The 27,050-nt window shown below is 38.9% G+C and overlaps 1 protein-coding gene across 1 annotated transcript; it reads left to right on the top strand.

Moving 5' to 3' along the window:
* The first annotated feature begins 5,236 nt into the window (after positions 1 to 5,236).
* Positions 5,237 to 26,518, top strand: LOC126382056 (neuroligin-1-like). The gene is made up of 13 exons (XM_050031749.1): positions 5,237 to 5,427; positions 7,439 to 7,656; positions 12,938 to 13,099; positions 15,152 to 15,340; positions 15,828 to 15,913; positions 19,179 to 19,346; positions 21,442 to 21,562; positions 21,806 to 22,002; positions 22,832 to 22,954; positions 24,193 to 24,338; positions 24,729 to 24,856; positions 25,360 to 25,512; positions 25,605 to 26,518. The coding sequence occupies exons 1-13, from the start codon at positions 5,237 to 5,239 to the stop codon at positions 26,516 to 26,518; spliced, it is 2,796 nt and encodes a 931-aa protein (XP_049887706.1).
* The last annotated feature ends 532 nt before the right edge of the window (positions 26,519 to 27,050 follow it).

Raw genomic sequence — 27,050 nt, 5'->3', positions numbered from 1 at the left:
AGATTAACATGCTAACCACACATCAACTTTGACACTTCGCCATTAATGTGACGAATATGGCCCGTGATCGCGTAACTCGGCTTAAAATGATAGTCTTTGAAGTTTTATTTGTGTTTTATTTTTTTCTTTCTTTACTTAACAGCAAAAGGAAACTAAAGTGTTGGCAACCTCCACTCTATTGAACTTACTTACTTTTCGACTAATGAAATCAACCACAAATTCCTTGATTTAAATTTAAATTCTGATTCAATTATATTAGATATAGTCTTGTAGTTCTGGTAAGTTTAGTTGTACAAATAAAAGTAACCTTTAAACGGTAGAGAAGAAATTAAAGAGAAGGCGAATTGGCCTTTGATAACAAGAATGGAGAATGCAACACCGGCAAGAGCGTGGACCTTAAATTATGATAATGTAACGGTAGAGACGACTTTTTGCCATGAAGTAGGAATAACTGGTATTAAAATAAACGTACAATAAAAATATAATCCGACGAAATATACCTGAAATATACCTATTTTCTTGTTTCATATCTTTTAGAGCGTCATTTTTCCGTAGTCGGGTTTTAGTTTTTAAACTTATACTTTTATTAATATTTTATATTGGGCTCTTTTATATTGAGATAACATGCTTTCGAAACGTGTTTTATGCAAGATTTGGAGATAGAATCTATCCGGAACATGTCTGAGCAATCATTATCGAGTGAACACAAGAGAGCTCGCAAATAAAGGCTAGTGATATGTAAATATTCAAAATGTGCAAATTAAGCTCTTTCATTTGATAAACAAAACACGAGGTACCATTCGAAAAAAAAAAATGTTTTCGTCCTTATTTTATGTCCTCTAGAGAGGGAACATTGAATTTAACATGACGTCACATTGCATATAGCCACCGGCCTATCGAGACGCTTCTAGTGACACCTCATTAGTAAAATTCTGACAGGTGGTTTAGAAGTTAGGTTATCTGTGGGTTGGAACCTCAGTTGGAACAGACGTGTATTCACACATACATACGTAGCGGTCAATCACATAACCCATCTTTTTGCTTCGCCGCAGTCGGGGAAAAATCCACTACGTTTGAAGATATACGAACTAACTCCGAGCTAGAAGAACATGTGCGGCTTAAACATAATTAACCAAAGTCATTCAAGTAAGTTTTCTTCTTAAAATTGGCTATTAAAGCAACGTACGGAGCAGAAAGCACCGGTCTAGTCGAAATCGTAAAAATAAATAGCGCAAGTGAGCTTAAACGTCCACATTGCAGCAACTAACTTAGAAAATATGACACAACGGCTTTATTCCTTTGAATGAGATTTCCTCTCGAAAATAATATTATGGTCGGTCGGATTAGAAAATAGATAACAAAGAGACTCGGAATTCACATTTACTTTGATTCTGGAAAATGTTGGAAAATACGTTTTCATTTAAATATCGTCGTCCGTTACAGAGCGAGCAAAAGCTCAATTTAGATTATTCGAGAATCCTCATATCCCGGCGTTAATTCTCCGCGGACGTCTGCGACAAAACCTGACCGTGCCTCGGCTGAATAATGGACGTAATTAAAAAGGTTTGCACTGAATTATTTTCCTCTATAGCAACACCTTACCATTATTAATTAGAGAACATTATATTTGGGCTTCATGTAATGACATTGTGGATGCTGGTTGTTATTTTAATGTGGTCTTAAATTAAAAGCAGTGGAACAGGCATGAATTATTAATGGCCATAATCTTTTGTAAATGACAATATTTGTAAACAAAGCCAAGTGTGTGCAATATTTTGGATGTTTGATCATTACACGAGTACCTGACTTGGAAAAAATAATGGCAAAAGGTCTTGCGTTTTTATTAACATTATGCCAGACCCAACTCATATTTATTTATGAGTAAAAATAAAAATTCATCCAGTAAAATGTGAGCCAATGACGCGACGATATCAGGGTCCGTGCTGCAAAATGCGGGCCACAAAGCTTGTGCGTGTCACCGGTCTGATTGATGGCCCGCCTTGCGCTTTGTGGGCCGCTTTCGCAACCAATGTGCCTGTAAATCCTGCCGCCACAAATACCTGACACCACGTCAAATTTTGCGTCAAGTAGAATTGGTGTTCATTTTTAACGAATGTTGATTACAAACATTGGAGTTATATTTAACCAAGCCGTTTTATATTTTCATGTACTCGTATGTTTTGTTTTGATATATCATGTTACGTTTTCTCGTCTCCATAAATAATATTATGTTTGTACATGTTTATTTTTCGCATGAAAGGTTTTTTCTGTTTAAATGATTGTGCGTAGCGTAATACTACAGCAACGTAGCATAATGCTACAGGAACGTAGCACAATGCTACGCAAGTGGTAGCCTTTTACTATCTAATTTATTTAAGTTTTAGCTTTAACATTTTATTATAAAGAAAAATAATAAAATCAGGTACATATCTACTTATCAATAAAACCAGTCATTCTGCTGTTTTTGTGCTATAAACTGTGTTGTATCATGATAAACGTATTTTAATTAGTAATTTGCAAACCTAGCCTACACATGCGTCAAAAGAGGCTGCGAATTATGTTTTGAAGACTTGTTGGAGAGATCTCTGCTCTCAATAGTGATCGACAAATCGATTTTGTATACCTGCAAGTAATTTCCCTATTTCGGCCTAAAGAAAGCGATAAGATAATCAATAGTTTGGTGCGGTAAGCACGGATAAACCTGTTGCGGTGATTTATTTCCATGCCGGGCGAACAAGTCACTCCGGCCCACGTGTCCCGGTAATTGCTTGTGTAATCCAAGACGCGGGGACTTGCCGAAACGACGCAACATATTCACATGAACCTAAAGAAAATGAGTTTCCTAATATAAATTACATTGAGGTGAATTTACGCCACCGAAATCACGTGTATTTTAAATTCACTACATTTATTCTCATAAGCAAAGATAACGATTTTCCACTTCTCCTATTCTGGTGCACATTCGCTTTCTCAATAGAATTGAAATTCTAAAGGTCAAAGTTAAGTAAACAAAAAAAAAAGAAGTAAGTAGTAAAGTATTTCAAAGTCATCATGCGTGTCCACTTAGAGTACTCGTGACCCATTCTTCTAAAACATCCTCAATTTGATCACGGTATGTTACTCTAACAGCCTCTGTGGTCTAGTGGTTAGAGCGTTAGGCTCACGATCTGGAGGTCCGGGTTCGATTCCCGATGGGGACATTGTCGAAATCACTTTGTGAGACTGTCCTTTGTTTGGTAAGGACTTTTCAGGCTTGAATCACCTGATTGTCCGAAAAACTAAGATGATTCCGTGCTTCGGAGGGCACGTTAAGCCGTTGGTCCCGGCTATTAGCCGTAAAAACACCTCCACCAACCCGCAGTGGAGGAGCGTGGTGGAGTATGCTCCATATCCCCTCCGGTTGATTGAGGGGAGGCCTGTGCCCAGCATTGGGACGTATATAGGCTGTTGATGATGATGTTACTCTAGGCACTCCTCTTCCGATTCTGTCTCTCTCTGTTAGTATACAGGGTGTTAGTGACATCGTAACGAATACTCAGGGGGATGATTCAGGCCATGATTTTCGTCGCAAAATTCATGATTTTTTGTAGTTTTTTTTTAAATTATTTTCAATTATATACTTTTGCGATGAAAAATTCCACTTGATATTAACTCAGAATAATCAGCTGAATCATCCCCCTCAGTATTCGTTACGATGTCACTTACACCCCACACAAGTACATACGGTAGCCATACAAGTAGGTATGGGTGTTAGTGACACCGTAACGAATACTGAGGGGGATGGTTCAAACCATGATTCTGAGTTGATATCAAGTGGAATTTTCAGTCTGAATATTCCTGAAAATTTTTGTGTTTTTTTTAATTTGTTTTCAATTCCATACTTTTGCGACGGGAAATTCCACTTGATATCAACTAAATCATGGCCTCAATCACCCCTCAAAGTTTTCGTTACGATGTCACTAACACCCTGTATATTACGTTCCTTATTACGCCTGAAAGGATATATTCCTTTCAAGTTATTTAAATAGATCCTTTGACAATAGTACAAACGTATGCTGCTGCAATTTATATACAGCTATGTACGTACACAGAGAAATATATTAAGTCTCAAGCAAGCACGTCTGCTTTCATGTCAGAATACTCGTATAGCAGAGATATTAAGATTCGGGTATTAAACGGATTGAATATATCTTGGCTACAGCCGGAGAGCGGGCATGAGCCCGCGAAGTCGCAGCGGCTTTGTCAAAGCTCGCTCCGTAAACGGCAAATTTCGTTTAGGACTGCGACGTTGTTGTCGTGTTTGTGTTCCATTAAATTATACCGGGCCGGGTTAGGTCTGTTAGGTAAACATTTCTCGTTACCTACCCCATTGTCCGCCAGCAGTCCTCTTCCATTCATATTTGATTAAAATGGTAATTTTATGAAAATCTGTGTCAATTATCCTAATAAAGCCCTAGAATAATAATGTTCCCATATTTGTATTGATGTCCAAAAACTGTTCAGAGAGCAATGTGTTTACTTTTGTCTTTTATTTGTTACAGGTTACAGGTAGAACAAATGACTGATTTGTTCCGAGAAAATTACATCGCCACGAGATAATGATTCGGGTGAGTTTTAGCTTTACTTTATTTATGTGGGTTGTGAGGTGGATTACCAACCCCATCAACCCTGGTGTCAGGGTTATTATTGAGCCGCCAAAGGCACCTGACATGGCTCACTTTATTTACTTAGTAAGTATTACTACTATTGACGGCATATGCACCTATTAAGAAAAAGATATTTATGGACTGGTCTTTCAACTATAGTCATGTCCACCATAGAAATAGGTACTGTAATTTGCCACTGACGCTGATTGCCTTTGGAGCAGACGTTTGATAGAGTAGTAACCGCAATTAGACATACGTAGCGTGGGCTGAGCAAGATGGATGTTAGGTAAGTGTGTGCAGAGAGGATCGTTTGGGCTCTGTTTCTTCGGCGAAATACAAAACTTGATTAGATATTGAGAAGTCAACGTTTTGCGTATCTAGTCGTTCAATGAGTATTTCGTATTGGTTGCGGAGAGTCAATATATTTCATGTATTTGACAACATCTCTATCTAAATGACAGTGGCGGCGAGCGCGCAAGAAGGGCGTATCGGGATGAGCTGGAGGCGCGTGGAGCGGCGGCCCGCGTGATGCGCCGGAGCGCGCGCGTCGGCGGCGCGTCGCCCGCGCCCGCGCCTGCGCGCCGCGCGTGATGCGCGCGGACCGCGCCGCGCTATACGCGTGGCTCGTCTGCTGCGCGGCCGCGCTCTCTGCGCACAAGTACAGCACGCGCGTCGTGCGCACCAAGTACGGCCCGCTTCGCGGCATCGTCGTGCATGCGCACCCTCAAGTTGAGGCCTACCTCGGCGTGCCCTATGCCACACCCCCTCTCGGCAGCCTTAGGTACCTATGAAACCTTTAGATTTTTTAAATTTACAATTTCTATTCATCCTACCATGCCTAATGTAGTAAAACAGATGTAAGTAGGCTGATTCTATATTTCACTCAAAAAATTATAAAACAATCATTTTTCCACTTCACTTTCAGCAAAATCATATTATTGTTAGTTCCAAATAATCCCAATATTCCCCTGAATTATTGGTTTTGTGTTACGTATTTGTGACCTTTAGAAATCCAATTGTCTCTTCCAATACCGGCTTCAATAGAACAAACGAAATACCTGTGAACAGTCTATGTACAAAGTGCTCGGTAGCATAATGCTGCATAAATACTGCATCGTCCCCGCAGGTATTGTTGCATCGACTAGATACGAGTAGAATTCCGCACTCTGTCGTGTCAACGAACTATTGCCGATTCAACCGATGTTGCCAAAGCGTGCTTCAATGTTACTACGGCAACAGTTTTTCGTTGATTTTAGAAAACAATAGACTGCAGCTTTGTAGTGCTGTTCAGTTGATTGTTGTTGATTTTTGCTAAACCAAATATTGAGCAGCTTTCTTTATTTTATTTCTCTTGAGCATCATACTTATTACCTTAACTTTCTAATGTAATAAACGATGTCAGTCCTGATGTGACCATTCTCTACGTTCGATGATGGACACCGCATACGGGTTGTGTTTACATTAGTGTTTCCTGGCTAGATAGCCTACATAGCTCCAAGTCTCAACACATCTACTATTTATGTGAGTCAATAGACGACCCGTATTTGAGAAATACAAAAAGCTTTTCCAAGTATCTCGGTGTTCACAGCAGTTATTTACTTTCTTGTATGCAGTCACCCCGCATGTGGTGCAGCCAGTGATGTGACCAGCGCCATGTTTCTGTCCTGTTACTTAACTAGATAGTACTTTATAAATGTTCGCATCATACATATTATTACAAATGTTTATATAAAGTAAAGCTATTGGACTTTATGTATGACAGCCAGTGTACCCGACCCGTAGCCAAGAAAATATGTCCAAGTGAGTATGGTCACGAGCATTAATATGTATACACTTTGGTACCATGTCACATTAACTTTTTTGACAAATTGAACTGTAAGTCTCACTAAATGTCAAATATGTTAGAGCGACAGAGTCCGAAAGTGGTACATATTGCTCGTGACTATACTTACCTACTTATACGATACAACATAAACTATAAAAACTATTTGAATTAATTAGAGGTTACGTTTGCTATCTGTGTAAAAGACTTGGCTCCCAGAAATGTTCTGCATTTAACGGCGGAAAGTAAAGATCGGAGCGTTTAAAGATGGCACCATATCCTTACGCGACTGGCGCTGTTGGATATAAATAATATACGAATAGTGAATACAATATAGATACATGTAGAATATATTTTCGCATAAGGGCTATGGTAATTAAAGCATATTATAATGCGATTCGTAATTTATACTTCACCCTAATTATTCCTAAACCACAGCAACTCATTTATGTTTTGTAAAATTGACAAGCATTTCCAATTACAATTTTCCCGAGTTTGTTGAACATAAACATTCTAAAATTAGAATTAGGATTCTGAAATTCTGGACTAAATCTGAGTTAAATCCGTTTACTTCTTTTCGTCCTTTAATTCATTATAAATGTAACAAAAGATTTAAATAAGTCAATAATTATATAAGATATAAGAAGAAGTATTACATTTTGCCTTTGTCTGAACTTTATTGTACAGAGACTGAAAACTTCATCAGGTGGAATGAATTTAAGCCGGTTAATTATTTCACTTCCGGGTGACACTGTTTCTAAATGCCTGACCACTCTAACAGTATCCCATACAAATTAATTGTTACTTATTAATTAATTAATAAGTTAGATATTAGACATTCATCAGGATAGAGACCCAATATTAGAGTATTACATCCTGCAGTATATCAGGCGCGTGTGGGTTGTCTTGCTGATTTGCGTTCCTGAGGTGGTAAGCCTCCCCAGATACGTGACTTTCTGTGATGTTTTAGATACATGCCGCCGGTGACGCCGTCGCAGTGGCGCACGACGCGGCTGGCGGACGCGGCGGGGCCGGCGTGCCCGCAGGCGCCGCCCGCCGCCACGCCGCGCGACGACGCGCTGCTGCTGCACCCACGCGCGCGCATCCGCCAGCTCGAGCGCCTGCTGCCCGTGCTCGCCAACCAGAGCGAGGACTGCCTCTATGTCAACCTCTATGTGCCTGTCAACGGTGAGTTGAGTACCTCTTAAATAACGTCACAGCGTTATTATTACTTTGTATTGTATTTTGACTGACACAAACTTGATGAGATCGGTCATTGACCTTATTGGGACCCAATTGTGCACATAAACTGTTAATATGTATGATTATTCTATACGCTGCATGAGTTTTTTAACGAATCTCTCAGATAACTACTGATTATTGTAAATATACGTATCTTTTATTTTTACTTTTTAACATAATCTTTATTATTTTTATTCTTGGTCTTCTGTTTTCATTATGTACATTTTAAGTTGTTGTAGTGCCCTTACAGGGTTCCTCTATGTGCTTTCCTCTACTTTTAAGACCTCTGTAAAAACATAAGGAATGCAATAAATATTTTATCTTATCTTACCAATATACCAAAATAGATAAATATGAAATCAATGTCTGTGTGGGCGTAGAAGGCTTTAGGTGGACCTCTAAGTAAGTTTTTGTCAAAGGTCAGAAGTCTTCCATAATTTTCAATACCAAATATAGACAAACAATACAGACAAAAATACCAAATATCATCAAACAATAAATACACGACATATGATTACATACATATGTACATTACTTTATAAATAGCTAATTAACCTACCAAGATGAGTTTGGCCTGTTTACGCAAATATTAAATGTACTTATTGATAATAAATAATACGTAACATAACATGAGCTCAAGACTATACAGGGTGTTAGTGACAGAGTAACAAAAACTTTGGGGGATGATTCAGACCATGTTTCTGAGCTGATAATAAGTGGAATTTTCCATCGCAAAAGTGTAGAATAAAAAATAAGTAATTTAAAAACACAAAAATAATCATTTTCTGACAGGAAATTCCTCTTTATCAACTCAGAATCATGGTCTGAATCATCGCCGTCGTTACGGTGTTCCTTTTTTTTGTTTTTTTTTTTTGACGTGATTATTGTAGATTTGCCGCAGATGGCATTAACTACTTGGCTCCGGATATTACGGTGTCATTAACACCCATACGGGTTGGAAGTGACACCGTAACGAATACTGAGGGAGGTGATTCACCTCAATATTTTGAGTTAATAATATCAACATAAAAAACATAAAAAAATATGAATTTTGCTACGAAGTTCCACTTGATATTAACTCAGAATCATGGTCTGACTCATTCCCCTCAGTATTCGTTACGATGTCACTAACATCCCATATTCCCAATTGGCGTAGTAAATACATCTATCGGAAAAAGAACTATGTACTAACCCACACTTTACAGAGCTTTCTGTTAGACCAACATTGAGCCATATCGTCGTAATCGTCTCAACTGTGTTTATGAAAAATTTGATTAACTCACAATTAATCAGTAAAATAAAATAGTTGTACATCCGGTTCTTATTTTTTTTGTTCAGCTGTATCAACTATGTCGTCTCGGGGTACCTAACATAATTATATTTCTGTGTAATTATATATTTTTGGAAGAAATGGCACGTAGATATATGAAGCGGCGGCTAGCAAGAATAAAGGTTCGTTGCCTCTGTTAGTCCTAAGTGATATGATAAACCTTACACTGACAGGCGATTAGTCCATCGCCCCTTATAGTCCATCATGTTATGAGGGGCACAAGTTCGGGAAGATAAGCAGCTGAACGATGAATTAAGGCACCTTAAAATGTATGAATATCAAACTTTCAAAAAGTAGTCTAATTTTGGCAAGTTTTCAGAAGCCAATAGTCAAGTAGCCGTCTGTATTTACCTGGTAAAATGTTTGGCAGTAGGTTAGGTATTACTTATGACCCGAAACTTTGACCCTCTTATGGTGCCGTAGGGATTAAATTTATCTAATACACTGTTTTAATGATCGCTTAAAGCAGCTACTGCATGATAACATAATACGGCTAAAACTAGACAGAAAATATTCAGAAATTGCTCAAAGCTGTTCGTGTATTACCATTTCTTAACGGATTTTTTTTCTTCATTCATCACAATTCAATAATATATTATATCCTTAATTATAAATGCGAAAGTATGTCTGGATGTATACCAAAAATAATATCATTTCATACTTAAACCGCTGAAACGATTTAGATGAAATTTGATATGGAGATTGTTTGAGATCTAGGAAAGAACATAGGATGACTTTTATCCCGAAAATTACACCCTAAGGGGATGAAAAAGGAATCAAAAAAGTGCTCACGACAACCGTAGGTCGCGGGCGGAAAGCTATTTGATTATAAAGATATTGTGAATCGTGGTGTGACGAAATTTAGCATTTTCCTGCCATTTTGGTTGTAAAGTATATTTGATTTGATTTGATTTGAAATGTCAAGGGCTTATCGCAATACCACAAACAATAAACTTTAAGTAAATCTGTTTCGCAGACAATAAGATCACTTGGCAGCTTATTCGACGATAATGCAAATTGATAAATTGGCAGGATTACAACGAAACCTGAACAAAACACAGTTTGTAAATTTTTGTTTTGGTAATTTTGTTAAATCGCAATATACTTATCGGGTACCTACGATCTTTGTTGGTAACATGTTAATCACTTATACCAGTTGAACAACATCTAAGTTGTGATTACTAAAAACGAATTAAATTAATCTAATAATACTAATGAGTAATAAATTAATAAAAAATGTCGGCGTAATAGATAGAGCAGCTGCTACTTCTTTACATAAAGCTTCGTTGTATTAGGAGTATTCTTTTGTTTGAAAATATACGACTGACAAATTAGTGCTGAATGTCGAAGCAGTGATTCCGTCGTAATTGGTAGTCTAATTAGGATTATCTGACGTCTGAAATAGAACAATAACATCAACATAATGGAGCTGGAGCCGCGGTTCGGCGCTCGTTAATCCTTGCCAGCAACTTATTCATAATTTATTCACGTCATTTCACCGCTAATTCACTGTCCGTTAAATAAACCGCTCCTCTAATATGCACCGCTCGCTAACCGACGCTAACTTCGTTTAAAAATAGATTGGGATTTTAGACATTTTTAAGAAGTTAGTTCGAGGGCGAGCGTTTAATCGCAGCGAACATTATCTTCTTACCCAGAGAATATTAAACAGCGAGACGCAAGGAAGACAAATAACTAACCTTGCTGTAATACCTAAATATTGCTTCATTACTTTCTATACCAATTTAGTAAAATACGTAAATTGTGTTTCTTCTTATTCTTAAAAGTGGGTTATGAAAATACTATAATTAGGTACGCCTCACAGGTTCCTCATTATGGAGCTCTTAATCTAAAACATAATTAATCAGCAAACTCCAACTCTTCTGAAGTTCACAATCAAACTAAGTACAATATCGTTGTACTTCTAACTCGGATGATGAAATTGTATGTGAGTAATCAACGAAACTAATAAAACTTTCTTCGACATTTTGTTATAAGCTAAGCCTTCAAGACGTTGAGTATCGTTATAATCGCAGAGTGTCGTTCATTGTTTGTTTCTCTGACGTACAATTTTGTTAGAAACAATTGCAAAACAGACGATATTATCTGTTTAGCTAGGAAATCGCGCTTTACGTTCAACAAAAGAAAATGAATCCGATCGGGTGTTATTGAAGGGTGACTAAACTCACTTAAACTCTGGCGACCCGTCTCGAAGTCACAATGAAAGTGATACGACAGACAGGCATCGCGATCAGGTATCCCCAAGATAACATTTAAAGAAAGGGTTGTAAAAATGGTAACATGAAACTTCACATACAAGTTGTAATTTATGTTCTCGTTTCTGTAACATAAAATTTGTTACTTATTAGCATGAGAGTAAGCGAAGATTCATTACCTAAAAGGTTTTTTTATTCGACCATAAAAGCAAACTACGAGCCTGTGTTGTGTACGCATGTTAGTTTTTACGAGAGAACGGAAGCGGGCACTTAGCGAGCGGACACATAAGAAGCGAATGGAAGAGATTGCGGAGAAGCGTGCGGAGAGGCGAGAGGATGTCGAGGCCTCAATTCCGTAGTGCATTGCAGTGCATCCTGCCCCCTGCAAGCAGTGCGGAAGTGAGGCTGAGACACCCTATGGCAACATTGTCACATCTGCAGCGGGGGATAATCCACGACATTCTACGTACTCTACGTGAGCGTTTATCTGTGTTGATTCTGTTATATATATATAATATAATATAAATAGATATGTTTTCACTGTAAGTATATTATCTGTTTATGTATCACATAATATAAGACATCGATTCAGTTCTAATCAAAAAGTAATGTTTATTAAGATTTATATTAAGAAAATACTTACAGAAAACCTATAACTCAAAAATCACAGTATTGAAAAGTTTAGTATAACTTTGAGTACTCATCATCATCATGTATGATTTTTTATATATATACTTATCAAGTTTTAATCTATTATAGGTTTAAAGTTAAATAAATAAATCTTTACGAAATGAAATTAGAATGTAATGTATATCTACGTACGGTTTATTTTTCCTTATTTGCTAATGTAAAGTCTTATTGAATTGAACCTACTGAAAGTGTAAGCCTTGGACCTAAAAATGTATTGTAGAGTCTGCGATTCCGTAATTAAATTAGGATCGTTCAATTAGTTTTTTATGGTTATGTCATTGCTACGTGTCATTCCATATCATGTGTTATTCCTTTGTTGATATAGAGTTAGTAAGTTTGATCCTATTTGATTAAAATAGAAACTTGACTAGATCCAATGTGTGTGTTGGTAGCACTGTTGAGTTTGAAAGATATGCAAGCTATGAAGTGAGGATATTCAAGAGTCGATCTTATATTAGAATATGGATAAAATCTTAAATTATTCCAGCAATAACAATTTAATGGTATAGCAGTAAAATACATTTTTCCTCCTTGGCAAGTGTATTGCCATAAATTGCAGACTACTCTGGGACCCGGAAACAGGAATATGAAATTGGCAATTGGAACTGTATTCGCCGAGGAAATGTTACCGAAGTCACAAATATGTGAGAATGTCTCGTACAATATTGATTTGTATTCAATATAATTAGAATTCAATCTGGGGCTGTCACCAGCACTCGTGACAAACGAACGGTTCTCTGCTCTTGACACCTCCATGTATCTTCTTATTTCTTACACATTGTTTTCTCTCCGTATATTTCTTTTCGCAAAAAAATGTTATTCATCGAATCGCGAATAAATTCACCAAAAATCTGTGTAGGTATAATGTGCTTCAAAGAGTAAGGTTGTCTTTGATGGTTGTTTTTTGGGAAATAAATTATTGGTTTATCTTGATCGGGTTTCGTGGGTGTCATTTTTGCGGAAATTTAATATTTGATGATGGTGTGTTTAGGGGGCGAGGAGGGCGAGGGTGGAGGCCGGGGGCTGCCGTGCCTGGTGTTCGTGCACGGGGAGTCCTACGAGTGGAGCTCCGGGAACGCCTACGACGGTACCGCGCTCGCCGCGCACGGCGGCATCATCGTAGTCACTATCAACTTTAGGTTAGGTGTATTGGGTAAGTCAATGTTAATTACTAATACGACTCACTCACGGTGTCCATAAGGAATACCCACGTCGCTCACAAATCCTATATCGCTTAAGCAAAGCGGAGTATACATGCTTGTAAGTTTTACAAGGTACTTCCTCATGATATTTTGTTCATTAAAAAAAATGCTAGGGGACGTTGCTTGATGCTATGTGGACCTCCGAACGTCTTTATATCTAACATCACATCATGTTGATGTTAACGAACTGCGTCTCTATATTCCGGAAATCCATCTTTTGAATATCAATACGTACTGCTTCACTTCAAAGAATTGACACATATTTGTAGGGACGTATGTCTACTTTAGACGAATTTTACGAGAATGTGCTTCCTTTAAAACCTTTACAGTCATTCGTACTCGAAAATATAACGGCGTTTCTTGTGAAACTTCTCATGTTTTTGGATTTCCTTTAATAATTTGTTCCTTTGAGATGGCTTTATTGATTAGCTATAATTACATGTAAAAGGATTTTCAAGCAAAGGAAGGAATTTTTCACGCCCTTTTCTTGTTCGTTCCGTTTTCCTTGATTGAATTGTTTTCATTTTTGAAATAAATATATATTTCTATTATGCTCGAAGATTTGAACTTTTTTATTAAGTATTTATATCTTTCTTAATCACCGTCACAAATTGAACGACAAAATTTATTATGGTTTTTTGCTTTCTATTTTATGAGAGAAACAATTCAATATTTTTACCCGACAACGGCAAGGCAAATCGAACTTCTGAACCACTTATCAGAATTTAACAAATGGTATGTTACTAGAAGCGTCTTGATTGTCAGCTGGTTTTACATGACATAGCAATAAGTTTAATGTAGCCCCCTCTAGAGTACATATTATTGGTTTTTACGAGTTAGCCAAATCAAAAACGTTGACAAAAAGAACAGTTTTCTTGTATAGAGATTCCTTTATTTATAATTTTGTGAACTTTTAATTTCTTGGTGGGATATCTGCTACACTCATTTTGTGTTTACAACTAGATAGATACTATAATTACGGGGTACAGCCCTACAAAGATTGTCAAGCAAGAAACGAAAGAAGAAGAAGAAACAAGAAACAAGATACGTTTGATGTGTTTGAACATATACGAATAATATAAACTTCCAGCAACATTACATACATACAGGTCAAATTTATAACCTCCTTCTTTTTGAAGGAAAAGGGATCTTATCACTTGAAACATATAAAGGAACACGTTATAAAAGCACTTTACAGATTTCTAAAATAGTTTTAATATTAGACAGTCAGCATTCACTGGTTTTAGCGCCATTTATTGTATGTCAACAGAGTATTTATGATCCGTTGAGATGACTCGCATTTTGTAGATTTCTTTGTTCGTCACGGAATTATGGGGTGATATTTCTTGCTTACTGCGGGAATTTTTAATTTTAAAAATTTATGGCTGTGCAAGGTACAATGACAAAGGCATTTTCTTGATATCATAATTCTCAATATAACCACTTATGAAGGTTATATTTTATCAAGGAAAGAAACGTGAGTAGGTACTTGCAGAAGTATTCTTATAATTCTCTTTTATGGTGTACACTTTAGTGAACCTTAGCATATTCTACAGTGTAGTGTATTAAATAATGTGTTATATACTTTGTAAAGTGTTTTTGGGTAGAACAGTATTGACCCTGATTTCAGCAGATAAAATGACAGGTACTTACTTAAAATAAAATTACGTGCTCAAAATAAAATTAGATGGTGTGTACTGGAGTCGACACCAACGACAGGTATAACTCAAACTAAAACTAGGTGGTGTCTGCAGCAGAATCAGCACCAATATAATATAATTCTTAACAAAATCGACAAGGGTCAAAATTGAGAATCGGCCGCGATGCTACAATTTTTCTTTCACTTCGCTCATATCCATCATTTTCATCGTATTACGTGGTATTACATTTGCAGGGCGGAGAACTCTGCGCATTCAACTGTTTCTGAATCATTTAACATAATAGCTTTTAGGCTTTTCTTGATCTTTTGTATGAAGCATTTTGACGTGAGTATTTTTTTGTAGGTTTTTTAAAGACTGGTGCTAAGGGGTCGGCGCAGGGTAACTTTGGCTTGATGGATTTGGTGGCGGGTCTACATTGGTTGCGGGAAAACCTGCCGGCGTTCGGGGGGGACCCTGAGCGGGTCACCATCATGGGCCACGGGACCGGTGCCGCACTCGCCAACTTCCTCGCGGTCTCTCCTGTTGCAAGAGGTACTCCAATCACATCTACTGTCTGCGTAACACATGTTACACCTATGAGAAGTTCTATAATATTTATGAAAATAAGATGTCTGAACCCAACTCGTGGATATGTTTGACCACTGCCAACATACAGATCTAATTAAAACCAAGCTATGGAAATAACTAGACAGCGATAAAAGCCGTCACATCAAACACATGAGAGAAAGCGGCACCCGCTCCGAATATGACGTATGGCCAGTCATTGTGTGTAATTAGGCCGGCCCACGGCAGATTTCATTACTCGCGTCATCCCGTTTAGATCCTCTGTCACTTAATGCGATTAAAAGGGTCGCATCGGACAAGAGGACGCTTTCTCAAAGGTAATTTAGAATAAGGTCAACAACGCGCTCCGAAATGTTAAACCATTAAAAATAGGGAGAGATGGTAATGTTTTTCTTGCTGGAGATTTTTTAACTAATTCGTGAATGACAGAACTAAATTGGGTTATCTGTTTCAGAACTACTGAGGCGTGTCATCTTGTTAAGCGGCTCGGGGCTCAGTTCATGGGCGCTGCAGAGAGAGCCGCTTACGATAAAGAGAAAGGTAAAGACGTGTACATGTATACCATAGTGCGTATATTTATCTTGATCAAGTTCGGAAATCGGATTGCACAGTAATAACTGATACGAAATAACTGCTAAAGTTGATTAAGTTCGTAAACAATGTAATTGATAACCGAAACTACTAAATATTAATTGGAATACGTTATAAGTAAATCATTATTACTAGGATGAATAGACACCTATGCGTAATTACGTATATAACATGTATCAAATCAAATCAAATCAAATATACTTTATTGCACACAACATACAAAACAAATGAACACAGATGATGATAGATACAGTACAATCTGGCGGCCTTATTGCTAAGCAGCAATTTCTTCCAGGCAACCAGTGGATAGGAAACATTATTACAATTTGGTGCGGGACAGTGCAACATCTAGTATAAAATAATAAATACTATAAATAAAAAAAAAAAACAAATAAAAGTAAAATACATAAATAAAAATAAAATAGAAATATATAAAATGTATCATCTCTTTTCAGGGTAAAGTTAATTATAATGTAATGTGATGCTGGACATAATTTATGAAAAAGAATAAAAATATTCGCGTGAAATAAGATAACGGGTCCAAAACGGGTATCACTTTTTAGGGAAAAAGCCCGCCAAATTGATGTGAGAATGAGCCGGACACGACCGGATGCATCCGGAGCGATGGGCACGGGTCGTTACTCTCTGGATACTTCAGGGCGGGTATAGAAGTGAAGAAGACCGCGTAAAAGATGGCGTGACGGCCTCAATGCTCATCGGAAGGATTGGCCGGAGATCGCGCAAAGTCGAGAGGAGTGGAAAAATCAAGGGCCTTTGCCCAGCAGTGGGATCGAATAGGCTAAATAAGATAAGAAGATAAGATAAGAAATAAGATAACGGGTACAATCGGAAAATATTTCTTTCGATCAGAAACGTTATACGTTTCGGTTGTACGTATAATACTTAGAGAGTATGTACCAGTGAATTTGCGAAGAGTGTGTTCCTTAAATAGGCGATAAATATTTTAGTACCCTTAAAAAATCTACGTTACCTGAACACCGGTTGCCTGTTAAATATATGCTTAGTCAGCCTGTCAGCCAACATAAAATGTTGTTCTCCGTGTTTGGTTTGAATAAAGGTATAAGTATTATGTTCGTTACATTAGCTTCTTTTACTTTTTTATCGTGTGTGTCATTATCGAAACAAAACTGATATTTGTTTCATGTTATTAATTTCATATCGGTAACGCCTATGTTTGTGTTTTGTATTTATAAAACATACAATACTGTTGTTACTAACATAAATATTGGAGTATGACGAAGCATAAAATTATATCAAATACCAGGAAAACATAATTATGGAACGATACAATTGGTTGATGAGGGTGGAGATCCGCGCCGGGGCTTAATAGAACTGCTTTAGTATTTATAACTTATTACCGCGAACTTGATAAGTTGCTGTAAAATAGAAAAGTATACAATCGGGCGTGTCGTATTAGGCTAAAACTTACTTTCACTTTAGGTCTTGTTCGAGGTTTGAAAAGTTAATCGCGTACAGATCACGTAAAACTATTCAAGTGCTTCTCCCCCTAAAAGTAAAGTAAAATAAAGTAAAGCAGTTAGTAGTAGTGAGCAAAGTAAGTATATTTTGCCGCAATTTATTTATTTATTAAGATTCTATTGTTCCTGTAGTACTGAAGCTCAGTGTAAAGTAAATGTGAAGTATTACCACTTAGAAGTCTCATCAATTCATATAATTTTATTTTTGATTTAAAACCTAATACACACAGAAAGGGGGTACAACAACCGCTGCGGGCTGGAGTGTGGCAATTTGTTTAAAATTTGGCAAGGTACCGCAGCAGATTTCGTGAACTGCGTGCACAGTATATCCCTATAGGAAGTGTAGGAAATGGTCTTTGATAGACAAGAATGGAGAATGCTACACCGACAAGAGCGTGGCTCTTAAATTAGTGATGATTTTAGTGAAACTGCACTTAAGATATATTAATAACTTATTGGTGCGAGTCCGGTACGGGGTTTTGAACCGGCGTTCTCCGTTTGAGCAGCAAGCGAGTCAACAATAGGACCACAGTGACTATCGTACATACAAAGTGAATAATTATGCCAAAATGCCGGACCGTGTCGCTCCAGTTCACATACAATCCCTGACTTTACACTTGAGACTTTACACCTGATCACATCCAACGCTATAATCCTTGTATTCAGACACGTCAAGAAGTTTACCGCGACTTGTAGGTTAAAGGCAAACATTTGAGGCTAAGTTGGTTTACTTGTCCATTACCTGATTAGTTTGCATCATCCATCAGGTGGTGCGCTTGTAGATCAGTTGAGAGTAGACAGGGTTGAATACTTGAAAGGTCGTGACCCTTACACATCCTTCACAACTATTACGGAACCTTGCAGAAGTTTAGTTCAAAGTTAGGTTAGGTTAAGTTAGGAATTAGTTTTGAATAGACATGTTTAAAGGTCTTTCTATGAGGCTTATTCAAGATAAAACACAACATGAGCTCACGATTACATTGGGGTAGTCAGAGGTACATCCATCACAAAATAAACCAAGTACCCACTAAGATAATGCTAACTTAAATAAATAAACCGCAGGGCATGTTAATTTGGAAAAAAACGCATTCTTAACTTTTCCTACAACTATACAAAATTGATGCTTTTTTAATCCCTGATAAACCAATATCTCTTTTTCCAGGCTCATTCCCATTGGGTATTTAGGGTCTGCCCTTTTATTTGTGGGTCGCCAGGCCTGCCGATTCTGTGTCGTCTCTGGTTGTACTTTTGCGTTTTTCAGATCTTTCTTCCCCAGGACCGATTCCGGTAATTTCTAGGACCATTTTTCATCATCATCTCCCTAGCATTATCCCGTTTTTCACAGGGTCCGCTTATCTAACCTGAAGATTTGACAGGTCCGGTTTTTTACAGAAGCGACTGCCTGTCTGACCTTAAAACCTGCGAAGGGAAAACCAGCCCAATACAGGTTAGGTCACATACCTCTGAAAGTGCATTTCTCGGGAATGTGGGTTTCCTCACGATGTTTTCCTTCACCGCTGAGCACGTGATAATCATTTATGGTCCAAACATGAATTCGAAAAAAAATTCGACAATCATTGGTTTAGGCCTATGCTGGATTTGAACCTGCGACCTCAAAGTGAGAGGCAAGCGTTCTACCAACTGGGCTACTACGCACAATTCGAGGAACATTTTTAACCCATTGATAAATATAGTTAAGTATAATTGTCCACCAGGTAGCAGAACAGACAGGGTGTCACGGCGATCTGTTAGAGGACGACCTGGCCCCGTGCCTGCGCAACAAGCCGCTCGCCGAGCTGCTCGCCGTGCGGCTCGAGCCGCCGCGGTTCCTGCCCGGGTTCGCGCCCTTCGTCGACGGCACCGTCATCGTCAATCCGTCCTCTGTAAGTGATAGTTTAATGCACAAACATGTTTTTTTTTCTACTTAACAGTATCAGCGGGATTAAAAAGGCCACATAAGGAATATTGCAATTTGACATTTGTTTGCATTGAGAACTTACTTTTATATGCGAAAATGACAAATTTCATGTCATTTTTAGATGAATTGCTTCAATGTGGCCTTTAAAACCCAGGCGACTTGGCGAAAAACTGTCACAACTAAAGGTTATGACCGCAAAGCAATGACTGGTTATCCAAATCAAACCAAATAACTTTTATTGCACAGAACTTAATTTTAACAATCAGACATAACACATGAGTACAGTTCAACTTGGGCGGCCTTATTGTACTAGAGCAATTTCTTCCAGGCAACCACTACCAGGAAACAAACATTTACTAGACTTGGATGCGGGTTGGATCAACAAGAAATAAATAATAGTAAACTAAAGTTAAATACTCTACGTATAGTTAGGTGTAACACCCTCCCGCTATACAAGCAAGCGCAAGCAATTCTACTTTCATACCGATTGTAGTAAACATCCAGATCTTACCACGGTTTATTAATGAGAAGTACCTACCGACGAGACTAAACTATTTAGTATTAAGGTTTCATTTAATACCATTGAGTTACTCGTAACAAGCCCTACTTCTAACAAGCTTGTTTAGGCTGGATTTAATTTCAAAACTCAATTATTCTTAGGTAATCTAACCCAACCTCTTTTAATAAGGACCTTTATTATTATAACAAATCACTTTAACCTTTAACTTAAATAAGTATATACCTACTTCTTTCACATTATTTAGTGCAAATTTAAATGGCTTTAATAAATAAATAACTACGAGTATTTACCTGTGATATATATAATGAGGAAAATATATCAAAATTCCATTTTACCATCTACAAGTTTATCTACGGCCCTATAAAGCTGTTCTCTCTTATAACTTTCACGAGAAAGTACCGTATAAACTTCATGTTAAAAAAGAATCTCCACTAAACTTTACCTCTGATATTGGATTAGGTTTAAAGGCTCGCACGATGTTAGATTTTACGACAATATTTACAGTGTAGCGGAGAGAGTGTGCTTTTATCCTAAAATCAGTAGACATTGAAAGGCTGAAAGGGTCGACAAGGCACCAGACAAGATATTGATGACGCAAGCACTGGATTGACAACCACTGTCGTAAATACGCGACAAAGCTTTACAAAAATGAGGACATCGCGATAATGCCGTAAAAGGGTTTAGGACATCGATGAATTTCGGGTAATAAACTTTGACAGTGAAATGATGCTGATTTGTTTGTGTACGAACTTTTATCTATTTAGCATTCACATCCATTAATTGTGACAGATAACTTAGCATATTACTCGAACGAAATAAATTACAAAGGTATAATTATTTATCAGGGAATGTGTAATAAATCATCTAAGACCTACAACACATGTGTTATCGCATCATTGCCCTCATTATTCTTGGTAGATTGTAGTCACAGGTTTACCTAACATCAATTTCAGTTGTATCTAACGCATTACGCACTAAATCCTGATTGTTTCGTGCAGTATAATCCATTAGATTAATTATCCATACATCTCGGATATCGCATGTTATGATTGATAAAGCATTTGCATTGATCCCTATATTAAGGGTGGAGACAACAAAAGCGGCTACCTGTGGATCCCACCTGTCAACCGTCGTCTATGTAACCAGTGCGCGTAACAAATCAAATCATAATAATTTATTGACCGCAATGCGATTTAGTACCCGTTGTTTCGCGCCGCCGCCGCATCAAATATTGATAAAAGCCACAGAATAACCGCTCTATCATCCAAGATAGATTGAGAATTCCAACAATCGAATCTCCCTGGAACGAAGTTTATAATTAGTTCTCAAAACACATTAGTCGCATTAGTACTTTGGAAAGTAGACAAATCGGTCAGGTCTAATTGTGTTGAAGCAAGGTGATTGATCGGTTTAGTTTTAACGTTAGATAGAGGAGACGATGACGACGACGATTGACGATTTCTTTTCATCGTAGGTAGTTAGGGTAAAAAAGTATGTCTATTTTTCTTCTACTATATGAATTGTTTGTGTTAATCATCAGGCTCCACCCCCAACGGACAGCTCTCGGCTCGGTGCGGGCGCAGCCGCGGTGGCCACCGCAGCCGGACACGAGCTGGCGGACTTCCCCCATAGAGAACTACTGTTTGGACTCACTACTACAGGTTAGTTATTAAGACTAGTATTTCCACTAAAAATGATAAACTAAAACAGCTTTTGGAGAAGTGTGTTTGAATAGGTAGACAATACTTACTTTTATATGATTTGTTTAAAAATTAAGTAACTTATGCCCATTTAGCTGCTGGTTCTTTGTACAAAATTAAGACTGAGAACAAAGCACCCCGTAAAATTTTCGACGTCGACTACTTGGTTTGCTTCGCATTTTATGTAAATGAGATATTCTGCAGAATCGTATCTGGAATTCAACGCTCAAGATCTTGAGTTTGGTTTCAACGAGAGTCGGCGGGACCGAATTCTGCGCACTTTTGTCCGCAACGCGTACTACTATCATCTGAACGAGATCTACTCCACACTGAAGAACGAGTACACGGACTGGGACAAGCCGGTCCAAAATCCGCTCAGTGTACGCGACGCTACGCTCGAGGTAACTGCAATTTGAATATTCGTTCAATGTGTACAAGCCCCAGTTTACACTAGCTCCACTCTAGTTGACAGCTTCCAATGTTGCGCATGTACTACACGACTGACTCGCCGTATTGTGCTGTTCCTGTAACTACTACTGACTGTTACTCATAATACAATGAAACGCGGGTATTCTAGTCTGAACGGTCGATTTATCGGGCGCAGAATTGCTCAGCGATGTTTTAAAGTTTTAGTAGCTATTCTGCGGTAATCTACCTACTATAAATGGCAGTGACACGGTTAGGTATATTTGTAGTGTTCAGGATCGATCGTAAGTCATTTGTGGCATGTTGATAACTGATAGCATAATTTGATCTCGAATGCCGCCGTCGCTTTGGGTATCACAGACGATCTTAATTTAAACCTCGAGTGGTTTTCGCAACTCACCGACGTTCCGTCGACGTACAAAGGAAGTTAATGACTCTCGCGCACGCTGAATACAAGATGGGCGCACTGAAAGGCTTTATTGGAAAAGACTTGCATCTCTCAGTAAGAAATTAGAACGTCATCAATGTTATCGTTCGACGTCAATCGTTCAAAGACGACGTGCTGGGAATACTTCAGTGCGTAGTATTTCCTTTTGGTTTGTAAGACTAATTGTTCGGTAAATTATTAATTGTAAGGTACGCTCTACGACGACAGACGTAGATTAAAACGTTAATTACTACGTCGGAATTTTCAATAATTTAATTTGTGAATTTGTGTTGGAAACTTTCGGTTATACTGAAATTGTAGGGGTTTTGTTGCAAGGGTAGACTTTTTATATATGAATCAAGCGATGTGTGTGACAGGTCCTGAGTGATGGGCGGACGGCTGCCCCTCTCATCAGACTGGGCTATCTACATGCTCTGCGTGGCGGAGTCACTTACTTCACACACTTTCATCATCTTTCACAAGATAAAGATTATCCCCAGGTATGTATCATATTATTATTGGAATTAAGTATCTGTTATTTTTCAATATAGTACATATTCTGCTATACAACTATGTAAATGCCACTGCAATGCCAATGTAGTCGTTACATGAGCCATGTCAGGGGCCTTTGGCGGATCAGTAATAACCCTGACACCAGCCTTGATGAGGTTGGTATTCCACCTCACAACCCACACGATAAGAAGAAGAAGAACCACTGGACGCCAAATACAATAGATCATTTGCAAAAAAGAATATAAGGGAAGAAGTACCGTGAGGAGCTCCACAACGATGCGTATTTCTCTAAATAATAAATAACCTTCCTAGAAGCATTTCCTTAATAATTTGAAGCTATCCCGACTATATTTCCTCTCGCTTTCAACATATATACAATCAATACTTGTCAGAAGTAAATGAGTTACGGGGGTTGTGTGCAAGAAGCCTGAAAATGAAATGGAGATAACTGCGATTACTAGTTACGGAGAGCCATTAACGACATTCACTACATAGCGCGACCGAGCGAGAGAAATGGCGCCGCCCATCTACTAATATATTTCGATTATTTATTTGTTTATCCACGATATATTGAGGCAAAACTTAATCGGCACTAAATAACTGTACTTTTATTTTGATAGCCCGTTTTTATAGGTTGTTCAATTACTACTTTAAAATATTTTTAGGATTAACTGCCAGTTGAAAGTTACCCATTCAAAATTGGATATCAACTCAGAACCATGGTCTGAATCGTCCCTCAAAGTTTCGTTACGATGTTACTAACACCATGTATACATAATACGAATTAACACATGTAAACTATCGGGCTTCGCTTGGAGTTAACTCTTTTAAATGACGTGGACCTGTTGTTAAAAATCAGGTTTGTTTTTTATGTTATAAATCACTCAGAAAAACAAATTAGGTACTTTACTTTCGCCTGTGAAACACACATTACGTAGCGTCCAAAATGTATTATTGTTTATTTAATAAAATCGCTTACGGCGGCCTACGGAGGCAGTGTGATAGATCTCAAACCCCTGTAGCACGCTATGGACTGCTTGTTTAAGCAGAGCTATCCACTGAAATATTTAAAATGTTTTATGTTAATACAACCATATACAGAAGATCACGTCTATGTCCCGTTGGGTAGGCAGACACAACGGAATTCTATTCCATTCCATTTGTTTAGGTTAAGGTTTATGTTGTATGTATTTCTTTATATTAATTTCTTGTTCGGTGTATCCAGCGGCCGGGATCCGTCCACGGTGAAGAGTTGCCGTACTACTTGGGCGTGCCGCTCGCGCAGACGCATCACCAGCAGAATTTCTCACTACAGGAACAGAGGGTGTCCAAACTCTGTATGCACTACATATCCAATTTCGTCAGATACGGGTAAGTATTATATGCAGGCTGTAAGGACGTGCGAGAATTTCGTATACGCAGGAACAATCAATGCTTCCGAGTCGCCCCATTGGGTGCGAATTGATCGTCGTCGTAGACAATAATTCGAACGAAAACACGTCCAAAGTCCGAATGGTCTTTCGGCAGAATTTACAAACCGTTTAATATTGAAAATGTTCTTACACAGATGGCACGAAATGTAGAAAATAATTCAATTAAATACTTGAAAGCTGTTTATTATCTACACTCAGTAATTTTTGATAAAGTGAAAAGTGGTTTATTACTCCTGTCGTAGAAATAAAAATAAAATTTAAAAGGGGTATTACCCGTCATTTGCGGTTTTGATCGTTAGGAATGTTTAAACTTTTTTATTATGATTAGGAATCCCAACGATCCGTCCGCCACGCCGCCACCTAGCCCACTGTTAGGAGAGGCGCCCAGACTAGGTCCAGACCAAACTCCTTATTGGGATACCTATGACACCATCAACCAGCTCTATATGGAAATCAGTAAGTATAAGATTTTTTCTAGCAAAGATATGTTTTTTTAATATTATTATCACTAGGAAGTTTTAACAATATAGGTATGTCTGCTGTACAAAAGAATTATAATATCTCACTTTCCACCAATATGTGTGAAGAGTTGCAAAATCTATCGCGGCGCTGCACAACTTTTAGACGCTTTGAATTTATTCCCAAGCACATTGAGGTTTCACGATAGTCTTTTTCCATTTTTGAAAGTATTTTATTCTCTTTCGTTGAATTTTTAACTTCCGACTCGGGTATATTGGGATTCAAACTTTGTATCCCCTACTTCCCGACTAGTCGACTCATACCGCATTCGAGCATTACCCCCGATTGAGCTGCCATTCTTCAACCCACATTCATCTCTAGTTAATTACGCACAAACTACAAATTAGCCTAGTACGAGCTCATTTAAACTTTTGGGTCGGTCGGAACTTTTGCGTTTTCATTGGAATCATTTGTTTCAATTTGTGTGTGTCTGCGAGCAGGCAACAAGCCGGAGATGCGCAGCCACTACCGCGGCCACAAGATGTCGCTGTGGCTCTCGCTGATCCCGCAGCTGCACCGCCCCGGGGCTGACCTGCCCGACCCTGCCATGAGGCACCACCACTTCCAGGATGACAATGTTAATTACTACGAAGGTATACGATTTATTACTTTGGTATAATTGCTAACGTTGCTGATGAATGAATGATTTTTTTAGTTGGTTACTTATTTGACTATTTTGTTCTAGGTGCGGTGAGACCTCAGTCGATGACGCGGCCGCACGTCCCACACGTGGTGAACGTGGAGGGCAGCGGGCGCGGGCCGGACGGGGGGCGCAGCACCCCGCCGCCCCGAACCGCCGCGCCGCGCCCCTCGCCCGCGCCGCCCACGCCCTCCACCGAGTGTCCGCCGAACGCCACCGCAACCCCTATGCAACCAGACGACGCTCTCCTGCGCCGGCTCGCCTCATCACATTACCAGTCCTACACTGCTGCCCTCACCGTCACCATCGCCGTCGGCTGCTTCCTGCTGCTCTTGAACGTCCTCATTTTCGCCGGAATCTATCACCAAAGGGGCTCCCGTCCTCGGCGTTCGAAGGACGACTTGGCCGAGGCCGGGAGCTCCTCATCTTCGGACAATTACGATGGTAAATTAGATTATGAAGTGCGTGCGTTCGACGGGAAGGGATTCGGTTTCGAGTGCAAATCGGCCCATGTGCCGCGCGGCTCCGGGTCCAAGTTCGATTTGCGGACGTTATCCGATTGCGGAGAACCGACTTTCGGCGAGTATAGTTGTTATGATGAGAAGCATCGAGCGGCGCGGAGCTCGCTGCCGGACGTGAGTGTCGGGAGCGCGATAGAAGCGGGCAGCGTAGTGTGTATAGATACGCAAAAGCCGGACATTCAGAAAGTGGACGGGCGGCCGCAGGACCCGGTAGGACGAACTAGTACTTTTGAGCCTCGAGTGGTGGATAGCTCGACGCAGGTGAAATTCGGTCCAGGCCCGGACACGGACGCGGCGGACGGTGCGCTGGAGTCGAACGGGGAGGTGGAGGGCGGCGCCGGCGGGTCGGGCATCTTGCGCGCGCCACCTGCTGCCGCCGCGCCGCCGCCGCCCGGCATCATGAAGAAGCGCGTGCAGATACAAGAAATATCAGTATGAGGGTTCCTAGAACCCGCCGCTGAGGTAGTTGTGAACAAAAGGACGAAGTTGTGATTTTAATCTAAAATATGTATATACAGCAAGAGTAATAAAATTACGGGTTCATGTGTACATAATATACGAACACTACTAAATATAATGTTCTTTCATACAGCGAAACAAGGCTGATGGGAGTATTGGTTGACGTTTACCTCTGCCCTGCAAATTGTAGGTGTAAATATGAAGAAAGTAAGGAAATCTTGCATCTTTCAAACAGCCATGTGCGAGCAAGCGCGATGTGTTGATATTCAGGTAACACCAAATATTTGAAGCGTTGTTGATGAACGTGAGGCCAAAGTGACGTTTTATTCCCACCTTCGTGTATAGTATGAAGGAATTGTAGGTTCTTGCGAACATATTCGTATGTAATAAATGTGAATATAACAATAAATTAGTGAAAAAAGACTTACTACAGTTTCGTATAGTTGTACATAATGTCATAAACCATGTGTTTCAGGTACGTAGGCTACTATATAAACGTAAACATCGTGTA

The sequence above is a fragment of the Pectinophora gossypiella genome, chromosome 1 (genome assembly GCF_024362695.1).
Source record: "Pectinophora gossypiella chromosome 1, ilPecGoss1.1, whole genome shotgun sequence".
NCBI classification, from domain to species: domain Eukaryota; kingdom Metazoa; phylum Arthropoda; class Insecta; order Lepidoptera; family Gelechiidae; genus Pectinophora; species Pectinophora gossypiella.
The sequence above is the reverse complement of the archived record's forward strand: the minus strand, read 5'-3'. Positions and strand labels throughout refer to the sequence as shown.

Bases quoted from the DNA above. Each gene is read 5' to 3' on its own strand.
- LOC126382056 (XM_050031749.1), top strand. From the start codon at position 5,237: ATGCGCGCGGACCGCGCCGCGCTATACGCGTGGCTCGTCTGCTGCGCG. The intron at 15,341-15,827 runs GTACTCCAATCA...TATCTGTTTCAG, and splicing joins GGTCTCTCCTGTTGCAAGAG to AACTACTGAGGCGTGTCATC. The intron at 21,563-21,805 runs GTTAGTTATTAA...GATATTCTGCAG, and splicing joins GTTTGGACTCACTACTACAG to AATCGTATCTGGAATTCAAC.